This window comes from Pygocentrus nattereri, chromosome 1, assembly GCF_015220715.1.
Source record: "Pygocentrus nattereri isolate fPygNat1 chromosome 1, fPygNat1.pri, whole genome shotgun sequence".
Lineage (NCBI taxonomy): Eukaryota > Metazoa > Chordata > Actinopteri > Characiformes > Serrasalmidae > Pygocentrus > Pygocentrus nattereri.
The window spans coordinates 20470282-20483298 of record NC_051211.1 but is presented as its reverse complement, the minus strand read 5'-3'; the positions used below and the strand labels follow the sequence as shown (position 1 = coordinate 20483298).

At 42.4% G+C, this 13017-nt stretch overlaps 1 protein-coding gene across 6 annotated transcripts in view; it reads right to left on the bottom strand.

Moving 5' to 3' along the window:
• fam131ba (family with sequence similarity 131 member Ba) overlaps positions 1 to 6562 on the bottom strand; it is a 60842-nt gene extending 54280 nt beyond the window's left edge. For all 6 annotated transcript variants that reach the window (XM_037541038.1, XM_037541049.1, XM_037541051.1 and 3 more), the window contains exon 1: positions 6358 to 6562. In XM_037541038.1, the coding sequence (XP_037396935.1) occupies positions 6358 to 6385 (28 nt within the window). In that variant the 5' untranslated portion in view covers positions 6386 to 6562. The remainder of the gene's footprint in view (positions 1 to 6357) is intronic.
• Between the last annotated feature and the right edge of the window lie 6455 nt (positions 6563 to 13017).

Below are 13017 nucleotides of genomic sequence, written 5' to 3'. Positions count from 1 at the left end.
TAAATTTACCAATAAAACCCAGCCTACTCCTCATCAAGCTGGCTAACAAACTGAAAACAACAAACGCGAGTGAACAGGCATTACGACAAGCACATAAAGAACCCCACCAAATTACAGCCATGTACACATGCTTGATTGGTCATTCATGGGTCCTAATGTGAATGGAGCTAGCCCGTAAAAAGCTATTTTAAATAACCTTGTAAGTTGTATCAAATTTGCCCCATTAATATCTATAGAAAACTAAGCAAAACTTAAAATTAGAGACATCCTACATAAAAACACACTACATTAAGCCATGGACATAATGTCAATAGATGGTAGGTACTTACAGTGAGGAAAACAAGTATTTGAACACCCTGCGACTTTGCAAGTTCTCCCACTTAGAAATCATGGAGGGGTCTGAAAGTTTCACCTTAAGTGCATGTCCACTGTGAGAGACATAATCTTAAAAAAAAAATCCGGAGATCACAATGTATGATTTTTTAATAATTTATTTGTGTGTTACTGCCGCAAAAAAAGTATTTGTAGTACTTGTTTTCCTCACTGTATGTAGCCAGCTCAGTATTCGAGTTATAGTGCTTTGTGCTAGCTAGGCTAGTGTACACTACTTTACACCAGACCACAGCATTGTATCTGGTATCAAACATGATCAGGTGCAAATTGACTCACTGGTCACTCTATTAGGAAACAGCACACCTGCTCAGTCATGCAACCACCCAATTAGCCAAACGAAAGCAGCGCAATGCATAAAATCACGCAGATACAGGTCAAGAACTTCAGTTAATGTTCTCAGCAAATGTCAGAATGGGGAAAATGTGATCTAAGTAACTTTGTCTATGGCAATGTTGTTAGTGCCAGGTGGGGTGGTTTGAGTATTTCAGAAACTGCTTATTTCTTTGGATTTTTATGCACAACGGTCTCTAGAGTTTACACTTCAGTTTTGTGAATAGAAACAGTTTGCCGATGAGAAAAGTCAGAGGAGAACATCCAGGCTTGTCTGAGCTGACAGGAAGGTTACAATAACTTAAATAACTACTCTTTACAACTGCTAAGAGCAGAAAAATACCTCTGTAAATGCAACACAATAAACCTTGTGGTGGATGGGCTACAACATCAGAAACTCCACTGAGTTCCACTCCTGTCAGCCAAAAACAGGAATCTGAAGCCACATTGGGCACAGACTCACTGAAAGTAGACAGTTGAAAAAATGTTACCTGATCTGCTGAATCTCAATTTCTGTTAAAACATAGGGTCAGAATTTCACATAGACAGCATAAATCCATGGAAACAACCTGCCTTTTGTCAACAGTCCAAGCTGTTGGTGGTGGTATAATGATGTGGAGAATCCCTCTAATACCAACTGAGCATTGTGTGAATTCCTATATGAGTGCTACTGCTGACCGTGTTGATGGCTACAATTTATCCATATTTATAGTAACTACTGTCATGATGGCATGATGATGCACCTTGTCACAAAACAAATCTCAAACTGGTTTTATGAACATGACATTGTTCAGTGGCCTCCCCAGTGACCAGATCAGAATCCAGTAGAGCACCTTTGGGATGTGGTAGAAGAGGAGATTTGCAGCATGAAAGTGTAGCTGACAAATCTGCAGCATTTACGCAATGCAATCATATCAGCATAGACATAAATATCTCAGGAATGTTTCCAGCACCACGTTGAACACATGCCATAAAGAGTTGTTTGTAATTATCTAGTAGAATTTAAAAATGGTGACAGTTATACATCTTTCCTAATCATCTTAGGATCACTAGCTCCATTCACCGTTCTTCAAACACCCAAAATGTCAAAAACATTTTTACAGACTTCTACAAATGATTCATGATGTTACAGAGCACTAGCATCATATCAGAATAAGTTTTTATTTTATGTACTTTTATTTGCAAGAAAATCAATTTAATATCATTGAAAACACACACACACAGCTTCTAAGCCACTTATCCTTCTGGGTCGCGGGGTGCAGGAGCCTATCGGGCGGAAGGCAGTATACACCCTGGACAGGTCGCCAGTCCATCACAGGGCAAATATTGAAAACAATAATTCCAAATTTTTGAAAGAGTCCAAACTTTTAAATTGCACTATTTAGCCTGTATTTTGACCATAACTGTTAGCTATGTCGATCTAAATCAATCCAGTGGTCAGTTTATGACCACAGAGCTAGACAATGTTGGTTGTCAGACCACGCTCAATGTAGCAGATATGTCTAAAAACCTTACACTCATAACACAGTGTCACTACCATGTGAATATCACTGCTGTGTTGAGAATGATCTACCACCCAAATAACATCTGGTCAAGAGCTGTCTTGTGGTCAGACCAATGCTGAACAGGGCAGAGAGAGCGCATGACAACAGATGGGCTACAGTCTGTGATTGCACACCTTTACAATGGATCTAGAAGCCTACGTGTAAGTACAATACAAGTGTCTCTAATAAAGTAGATGCTGAATTACAAGTAGTTTGAAAGTGGCATGAGTTACATAATATCACAGTACACACTGGTTTTCTTGTAACTTGGTGGCTTTGGCTGGCAACACTCATCTCCACTGCCATCTGTCATATGACTAATAGAAGTGAAATTGAGTCATTATTTGCAGCAGGGAGATCTTCTAAAGCAGTTTTGTGGCATTACAACAAAAGAAAATAGGAGCAGGGGGGTAGTTCACAAAGGAGTGTTTTTAAAATAGACAGATAACTTAATTCAAGTTCAAGGACAGGAACAGATCATGGACGTGTGAAGCCCCAGGTCACAAGAGTCTTTGGAGGCTCCCTACACTCTAACAGTAATGTGGAAACAACAACCACAAAAACAGGAGCTGGGTCCTGTCTCACGAAACAATGTAAATACCTTATATTTACATTTCAACCTTGTTTTGCGCATCTAGACCGTACCCAAAACTGACCTGGGAACAGAGGAAGGAACTCTGAGAAGCTTGGGCAGGAGTTATAATAACTCCCAAAATAACTCCAGATTAAACTGATCCCAGCTTCTCATGAGGTTCTTGGAGATCTTGAGCGAGTGGATGCGTATGAAGTATCCTTAGGAAGACCAGTGCCAAAGGAACTGGACGGCATGATCAAGGAGTCCTTGTCGGGAGGCAGAGGATGCTGCATTCTAAAAGGGGGAACTGGTGCTGGGTGTGCTTGAGAAGCTCTGGATTTCTTAAATTTCAAGCAGTAGAGTCTCAGCTCAGGTGAACATCCTGGAATAAGTATGGCTCTGATTACAAATTATGCTAAACTGAATGCCAGGTGAGACAGCAGAGAAACGGAACAGGTGTCAGGGATTTGGAGTGTGCTTATAGGGTGTGGAATGTAGAGCGGGAATTTTATGAATTATCCTTTCCATCCCATGTTATTTCATAACTTCATGTTTGGATTCTGTTTAATAAAAGACTCATAGCATGTTTAAAAGTGGTAGGTATCGAGATAACCAGCCAACAATATGGCCTGTAACTCTAGACAGTTACTTGAAAGTACATAAGCAGCTTAATATGAAAAAGTGGATGAAACTTGATTATCAATGCAGTCTTAAGGGGACCTCACTGTGCTTTATTTTACATAGAAGAACAAAAATATCTCTCACAATGTATCAGACAGTTTGGACTGTTGCATGGAAAGCACTTGACCCATATTGCACACATCTCCACTCCTCTCTTCTCCACGGTCACTGTAAACCAGAATCTATTTATAGCAAACTGCGCTAAATATGACAGCCAGGCTCCTCCTAAAAAAAAAAACAAAAAAAAAAAACAGCAAACCAATTTCCTAAACAAATTCCAGATGCAAACAGCAAGCTACCCTCTAGCCTCACACAGTCCAGTCGTGCTGCACTTCTTTAAAGGAAATGGGACCCACAAATTGACAGTGAACAAGTCATTCATCTAATCATTTCCAAATGAATGAAACATATTACATCAACATAATTTGGACTTATGGCAATAACTGCTGTTGATGTATTGTATTTTATTCACATGATAATGATGCCCACGTTTCACTCAGCTCCATTCAAGGCATTACTTTTAATCAGTGCGGTTTGTCGGGCAGAAAAAAAAGGGACGTTAAATTAATTTGCCCAATTTTCTGCCCCACTTTACCACTTTCACTGCTGTAGGGTTTCGGACGTGTCCTTTTTTTTTTATTAGAAAGAAACCCCCACTTTCTCTCCACCAGCTCTGTCTGAGCCTCTCACGCTGGCTCAATGACAATCAAAGGTCAAACTCGGCGCCAATTATTTATTTCATTCCCGGTCCTGGGTTTTGTTTTGATAGGCTGCCGCACTCACGAGTAGCTCCCCACTCCTTCAGTGGTAGTCCGGAAACCTTCCTGACGAATCAGCACTGGTTTACATGCTCAAATGCTGCTTCACTGAGATACCCCTATAGAATAATTCTGCTTGTATGCGTGCCCAAAAGAAGCAAAGAAATGATGCAGTGACCAACAGATTAGATCATTACACAGATCTGTAGCCTGTACTGCATTTGTACCTTTAAAAGCTTGCATTTGATGCAAACGCAATGGACTACATTGTGCATTCTGTCCTTGAACTAGGGCTTCTCGTTGCTACCCACTACTCCATTAGACAGCATTAGAATAAATGGTGTCCAAAACGGCCTACTATACTACACTACACTAACAAATGCATCTAGAGTTATTTTTGTGAGGGATGCAACATGAAAATATCTGATATTTTTCATACTGATGTTGATGCATAATTGTTTTAAAAAAGGAAGAAATCTACTTGGAACAGCAGTTCCACATTAATGTGAGTGGGCTTACTAACACAGTGGAACAAATAAAATGCAGACGTTTAGCGCAGTGGTCCAGCATCACCTAAACAGTGACTAACACATTACTTCATAACACAGGCCTCTATGGCATTTGTACCTTTAAAGGGTTATATCTGATGTACACAAAACTGTCTTAGAACTAGTTGTTCTTGTTGCACACTGCTACCTCCACTAAACAAAACGAATGGCTGTGTCCAAAACGGCATACTACTACACTATATATACTATACTATATAGTATAGACTATGTATACTATACTGTACCAATGAATGCACTTCTAATCAGGTTGTGTTGTTGGGAATATCTGATGCTTTCCATGCCCGATGCCAACACATTAATAGTACAGAAGTGTAGAAATCGACTTGGAGCATCACAGAGAGATGTAACATTTATTCCAGTAGGACTCCTAATGCAGTACAAGAAATAAAATGCAGACATTTAAGCAGTCCAGCAGTCCTGAATGCCTTTGTGTAGTTAAAAAACAGGTTTAGGTCCAGCATCACCTAAACATTCTGCTTTTCTTAAGTACATTAAGGTTCACCGGTTTGAAATTCCGTGCATCCCTCATTTTTGGCGCACTAGTATAGGTGTAGGGTGCTAGTATGCGGTTCGGGACGCAGCCAACGGGAGCTTTCACTACAGCTGCTGTTTGAATTGGCGAGAGCGCGCGTCATGTTGGCGGAGCCGCCGTCATGCTTCATGTGGCCACGGGCTCTGTTGACTTAGCACAATTTGACCTACTGTAGCTGCGTCCGCCGGCTGCCTCTGTGTCACACCTGAGCTCGTGTGAGTGTGTCTGTATGCGGGGCTGCACATCCCAGGTGTGTGTGTGTGTGTGTGCGCGCGCTGTTTTTTTCGCGTGCGGTCGTTTTCTACCACTTAACCTGAAATGCACCGCGCGCACCCCGAGCATCTTTGTGACGCATGCACACGTGCGCGCACACAGACGGACGCGCGCGCGCACACGCGCCACAATGCAGATCCCTAAACGGCCGGTGTTTCCGCCAAAAGAACGCAACACAGAACCTTTCGTGACCTTAGCGTCACTCATCCATCTGTCGGGACTCCACCCGCGCGTTTCCCCACGTCCTCCCCATCTTTCCCGCGCTTTTTACCTCTTTCCCAATATATCCTCTTCTCTCACTCGCTCCTTTCATCCATCCCCTGGATGACCGCACGCCTCGGCTCTGGCGCTCTTTCATCCGCCCTTCCTTCCTTCTCTCTGCTTTCATCCGTGTCTCCCCTCCCAGCCCCCCGCTATCTCTGACCGTTCGCTCAGTCTGCGGCAGTGCAGACCCCCTCGTTTTCCTCCCATCGTTCCCTTCTTCCTTCAGCAGCCCGCCAGCCACCATGCTACATAACGGGCGAAAAGCCGTGAAGACTAAACGGCCTTTTACCCCCAAGGGTTTCCATAGAAACACACACTCTCCTACACACACTGCCCTGCGAGACTAGAGGGGAGGTGGTGGGGGTCTCTGAGTCTCCCCCAGTCCTTAGCCTAGACGGAATAAGGTAAAATAAATAAACAAAAAGACGTGTCATCTTACTGATAGTGCGGGAGCCGATACAGCCCATGGTGTCTTAGCGAGGGCCGGTCAGTGCACGAGGAAGAAGAAGAGGCGCCTTTTCAGCAGACATTGCTCTTTTTCTTCTCACTCTCTCTATCTCTCCCTCCTCCTCTTCGTCCCCTTCTTCGCGTCTCACTCTCTTTCTCGCCTCTCTCCTCTCTCAGCAAGGCTGCAAGCGTGTGCGCCCCTCTCTCTCTCTCTCTCTCTCTCTCTCTCTCTCTCTGGGTCTCTCTCTCTTTCTCTCTCTCACTCTGTGTCTCTCTTTCTCTCTCTCTCTCTCTTCTCCGTCATCCTCTCCTCCCTCCCTCTCACACGCGTGCAGCACACACGCTCTGTGGCATGCTGTGAGATTCGAGTCAGTCAGTCAGTAAGTCAGTGTGTCTGAGAGTCGGATTGTGTTTGTTAGTTAGTTTGTTTGCTTTTTCTTTTGTCTTCTTGTCTTTCTTTTCCCGCCGTTTTTCACAAGCTAATTCCATGTGCGCCACAACACTGGCGTCTTTTACGCCATTGTACTTTAAAGGAGTTTGACGTCATAATGTTAAAGGGGAATTCCATCGATTTTTCACCTTTCTCAATAATTCAGTTCTCAAGTGCTTCGCGGTGGTCTGATGTGCGAGGGTGCATTATAGACCTGGAGCTGTGCTACACACACTTCCTAACTCTGAAATCTCATCTGTTTAGTCACCATGACAGCTTCAGTTAGGACTGTAGCTATTAGTGAATAAAAGTCCATAATCTTACACTAACTCCAGAAACAAGCACTATTATAGAAGTATAGACCACACTAAATGTCCTGAATAATGTCTTACCGGAATCACCGCAGTAGTGTCCTAACTTTAAGTGTTAACTGGGTGGTTTTATCGTTTTTAGGCAGTGACAGGCGACTACTAGCATAATGTTACTTTCCTTTATGTTGCAAAGTGATGGCTGGTACAGAAGTCCAAAGAAGCCGTGAGCTGTTGCTATCATTTTCTAGATTGTTATCTTGCGATAACATGTTAATTATTTTGTGATCTAAAGATAACTTTATTATCTTGAGATCACAAGATAAGGAACTCATTATTTCAAGATAACAGCTCCGTCATCTTGAGATAACAAGATAACTATTTCAATATCTTGTTTAGGTGTGATGGTCAGACAGCTGTAAACAAACTCTGAGAACTTGAAGCTCTTGGCCTCTGCTTTGAACAGTTTTAGACGTTGTAACCCTCTTTAATGGATCTTTTAGGTGATGATCCTCAACACAAACATTGGCTATTTCATAGCATTTAGTATTTCATTTCTTTTTACCAATGTTTGGGTCAAACAAGATAGAGATGCATGAATACCTACTCAATGGTGTTTTTATTTTGGTGTAGAATATATAGATTTTGCACATTCACTTCAAGCATACATTGCTGGCTTACAGTGGCTGTTCCAATTAATTCCAAAGGTGTTCAGTGGGGTTGAGATCAGGGCCCTGTGCAAGCCACTGGAGTTCCTCCATACCAACCATGTCAAACCATGTCTTTATGGAGTTCGCTTTGTGCATAAGGGCACAGTCATGCCGGAACAAGAAAGGATCAGCCTCAGCCCATTATTCTCCGCCAAACTTTATTGTTGGCACTATGCCTTCCAGAAGGTAGCATTGTCCTGGCATCCATCAAACCCAGATTCATCCATCAGATGGTCAAATAACAAAGTGTGATTTGTCACTCCAGAAAACATGTTCCACTGTTACAGAGTCCAGTGGCAGCATGCTTTACACCACTTCAGCCGACACTTGGCTTTGCTCCTATTGATCTTAGCCTTGCGTGCAGCTGCTTAACCATGGAAGCCAATTTCATGAAGCGCCCAACACACAGATCTTGTGCTGATGTTGTTTAAATCTCTGAAGTGAGGCTGTTTGAAACTCTGTAGTGAGTGATGAAACGGGGTAGGCGACTTTTACATGCAAAATGGAAACCATTTTGTGGCTGCACTATTGATGCTCCTAGATGCTTGCATTTCACAACAATAGTGCTTACAGTTGACTGGGGCAGATCTAGCAGGGCAGATATTTCACAAAAACATTTGGCAAAGGTGGCATCCTATGAAAGCGCCAACTAGCCAAAGAAAAGGTTAGCAATAGTTTTTCTTATTAAGTGGAACTTTATGGGATTGTGGATTGTTGGGATGCAACAGTGCAGCAGTAAGCAGAAGGGAGAGTAGCCTACGTGCTGAACTCCAAAAGTGGTCACACAGCAATGCAGACAGTCTTGTCTTGCTCGCAGCTAAAGAAGATGGCTAAGAGAAAGATTTAAGACAACCATTGATAATTTGGAGAGGAATGGACTTCTGCAACAAGAAACTGTCAAACACTAAGTCGTGAAGTCAGCATCTCATTCGCCAGCTTCTCATTCGAATCAGCAGCAGTACATTCTGATGCCTCAAGCACCATTTAAGGTGGAAAGGGGGAAATTCAAACAAGAAGCTTCGCCAAAACTTGAATGTATCACAAGAAACACTACTTTCATGGAAAAGTTGAGAGATGAGAGGAAAGTGGCTATAAAGCAGAGCAGTATGTGTGTATTTGCGTTTTTATTATATTTTTATCCTGTACTACCACATCTGCACATACTGACACATATTTACAGGCATGATGGCAAAATGGACATAAAATGTTGTGGCTCCCAAGGTAGCTGTATTTTGTTGAAAGGACAAAATGGCTCTTCTTACCATTTTGGTTGTGACCCCTGAGTTAATCCTACTAGTAAGGGGTGATCAGCGCGTGGGGTCAGTGTGTGACCATTTGCTCTAACTGTCCACGGCTCATTCAGGATTGCACAATCGCCACTAGCCCACTAGTTACTGTGTTCTATGGTTCAGTGTGAGTGGGCAGGGCTAAAGTGCTGTAGGCTGAAGACATGAATATATGTAAATGCACAGGTTGTCGTGACATCATGAAAACAGTGAAATCAAAATAGTCTGTTTTTTGGAGCACTGTGGCATGGTGGGTAGCGCTGTCACCTCACAGCAAGGAGAGCCTGGGTTCGATTCCCTGGTCGGGACCAGGGTCCTCTCTGTGTGGAGTTTGCATGTTCTCCCCGTGTCTACGTGGGTTTCCTCTGGGTTCTCCGGTTTCCTCCCACAGTCCAAAAACATGCAGTCAGGCCAATTGGACATGCTAAATTGCCCCTGGGTGTGAGTGAGTGACTGACTGTCTGTCTGCCCTGCGATGGACTGGCGACCTGTCCAAGGTGTATCCTGCCTTCTGCCCGATGACTGCTGGGATAGGCTCCAGCAACCGCGCGACCCTGAGGGAGAAGCAGCTTGGAAAATGGATGGATGTTTGCCAACATCACATCCCTGTACAGCCTTGTGTGTGCTTGAAGGTTGCTAATGGCTGCTTTCAGTTGATGTCTAATGTAACAATGAACAAACTGACATTTGCAAACTGTTTCTTAGGGCTGCAAGAAGCAAAAACAGAATTCAATCAAAAATATGGTAGCAAAAAATACAGATTCATATCCACCGGGGCTGTAGCTTGGTCTGCGTTGGAAACCCCTGGTCTAGAATTTGTGGATGTCCTGAGATAACACTTATCTCAGTCAAGTTAGAAGCCAAAAGACTCTCCATTTCTCTCTGACAATGCAGTACATCTTCTCCCCGCCCCTCCCTTTTTTGCCCCTCCCTCTTTCCATATTCCTTTCTTTCAGTTTTCCGGAACACATTCTGCGGACCATGGAGATAAACAATTGTCTCTGTTTTTTTTCTTCTGTCTCTTTCTCTCCATCCTATCTTACATTACCATCACGTCACACTGGTGGTGGTAGCGGTGGTGGTGAGGGGTGTGTGTGGTTGCATCTGTATGTGTTGTGTGCATGCGTGTGTGTGTGTGTCGTGTCCAGTCTGTCCGCACAGCTCCATAACCTTGAACGCACCCAGGCGTGTGTGCGGATCTGGCCGCATCAATGTGCACGTGCCAACTGCCTCGAGCTAGAGGAGGAATCACTGTTTTAGTCTCAGACTGCACTGAGGGAAACAGTGGTGGTGGGGGGGCGGGATAAGACGAATTAATATTCTGGAAGAAGGCGGGAGAGAGAGGCAGAGAGGCAGGGGGAGAGTGGGGGAGTTTGTGTGTGTGTTGGTATTACAGGGAAGCTGTCCAAACAAACATCAGGCTTGGCTGCCCATCCGCTGAGAACACGCAGATTTTTCTATTTCTACTGCTGTCTGTCCTCAAATATACACTTTCCAACTAGCATAATTATGTTTTACATTCACACTAATACCACTTTTTCAGTTCAGTCGAGCTTGCAGTTTGGTGAAGGGGGCTTTGTCATTGTTGGCTTCCTAATAATTATTTGAAAAGTAAATTAGTTAGTATTTAGCAATGAAAACACTTTGTGGAATGGGGGGGCTTTATTTCACTTGGTGAAAGACGTGTCTTCTGAGGATGTAAGTGAATGATCTATTGTCACCATATCATCAGTTTAATACTGAGAAATGTATTGATTAATGCAAGGAGACTCAAAACAGTGCATGACCACCATATGTTACCATGTTTTTTTCTCCTTAATCTATGTCATTCGAGCTTACATAGTGTAGCTTTAAAAAGTTTTCCCTGGATGTGTGTTCCTTTTACAAGATTACATCTGGTACCACAAGATTACCCTTGCACCAGCAAAATACGTACTACCATGCCACTAACATCTTGGAGCCACTGTGATGAGAATGGTCCACAACTAAAGACGACATGACTGTTTCTTTTCCAATACCAGCATTGAAGTCTTCATTATCGGCTGATACTTCTTCTTTAACATTTCTTCTGTAAAGCTTTACAATAATCGCAAAACTTCACTTAAGATCTAAAAGTAGGCTATCATACTCCAACACCCTACAACCCCTCAGTATATAAATACAGAGCTAACAACATCACATAGTGTGTGTTTGTATTATTTCAGGATAGGTTTGTTATGTAATGTAATCAGATTTGGTTTTTTTACCCTCCAATATCCAATCCATCATTTTCTGCTGATACTGGTATGTGTGGAGAACAGAGTGGCTGATACTATGCATCAACAGATGTGTTGATGCATAATATCTGTGACAACAAAGAAACGTCAGATTAACAAAGCTAACATTTCTGTAAAATGCCAGCTTAACTAACAAGCAAACAGCAACAGCTGTTAAAAAGGCAGCTGTGCCATTGTTTATTTATTCTTTGTTAAGAAACTATTATCATGGTTTATATCGCTATATTCATTTTTTCTTGAGGCTCGTTGATTTTACACGAATCTTAAAGATGAAAGTTATTACAGAAGAGGTGACAGAGATCTGTTCCCTGATAAACTTATAGTGCCTAGGATAGGATTAGCAAGACATCAATTACAGTGACAGCTACTTAAATATAAATTTTCTTAATACATAGGACAGTCAAATATACAGTAAAGAACTGCAGATATACAGAAATATATGGCTGTTGTTGAAACAAAACCTTCATTGCAGGTAAATTTCATGATAAATGGACCAAAAGTGATGACTCACAATTACTTAGAAAAACATCTGATTCCATTAACTTACATTGAAAGTAAAGTATGTTTTTTTCCTTCTCCTGTAAAGTTACTATTTTGGAGAACAAGGTTTTGTTCCGACAACAGCAATATACAGATGCAGAATAAAATAATAAATAAATATAAACATATAACAGATATAACAGAATAAAATAACACAAGTGACAGGTGAAAAATGTACACAGATACTGCAAATATGTAACACCTATTTATATATAGCAACAATGAGAAAATGTCTCAAAAATACCAGCTGCTAATTTGGCTAACAGTGGAGTAATCTAATGTGTTGCATGCAACTTTGAATTGCTTCTTGCAGCTGTCAAGTTGCATGGAAATTACGATGCATGTAACTCACAATATGCACCTAGTTGCATGAAAGTTTCACTGCGGAAAGTCAGTCTAACTGTATACCTACAAAGTGCACCTATATAGTGGGTGTTTCTGATTGTAGATACAAGGTAAATCTAGCTAACACACTGCGCCTCAGTATATACTGAGCAAGATAAATGGATGCATAGTTATTTAATGACAGGTAAATTAACAAAAGCAAGATTCCACCCTCAGCTGAAGTACCTGTATGCCTGGCTGCACACTCCTACTTGTGTTCTATCTGCAGCTTAGCGGGTTCAAAAGCCCAAAAGTGCAGACAAATCATACTTCATTCCAGACAGATGATGTGTGGCGAATCGATGCTTCAGTTGCACCTCTCGCAATGGAGGGAAAAGTATCCCTGACCCTGAGGGATAGAGAGGGAGAGAGATGCCTCATCTTGCCATTATAAAAACCCACATCAGGACCCCGCATCATCATTTATTTATGCATCCGACGTGCTTGCCTGAAGTTACAGGAGGGTCTCTCGAAGGGTGAGTCATCCTTTTCCTCCCTTTCTCCACTCACTCCTTCTCTGTTGCTCTCTCTCTCTCTCTCTCTCTCTCTCTCTATCTCTCAACCTCAGCTCCTTTCTTTCCAAAACTGCTGTCTGCATATGTGTCTTTGTGTATGTGTGTGAGTTTAGGTGTGCGCTTACGTATGTGTGTGTGTGTGTGTGTGTGTGTGTGTGTGTGTGTGTGTGTGCCTGCAGTACCGTTCCAGGTTACATTTCCTG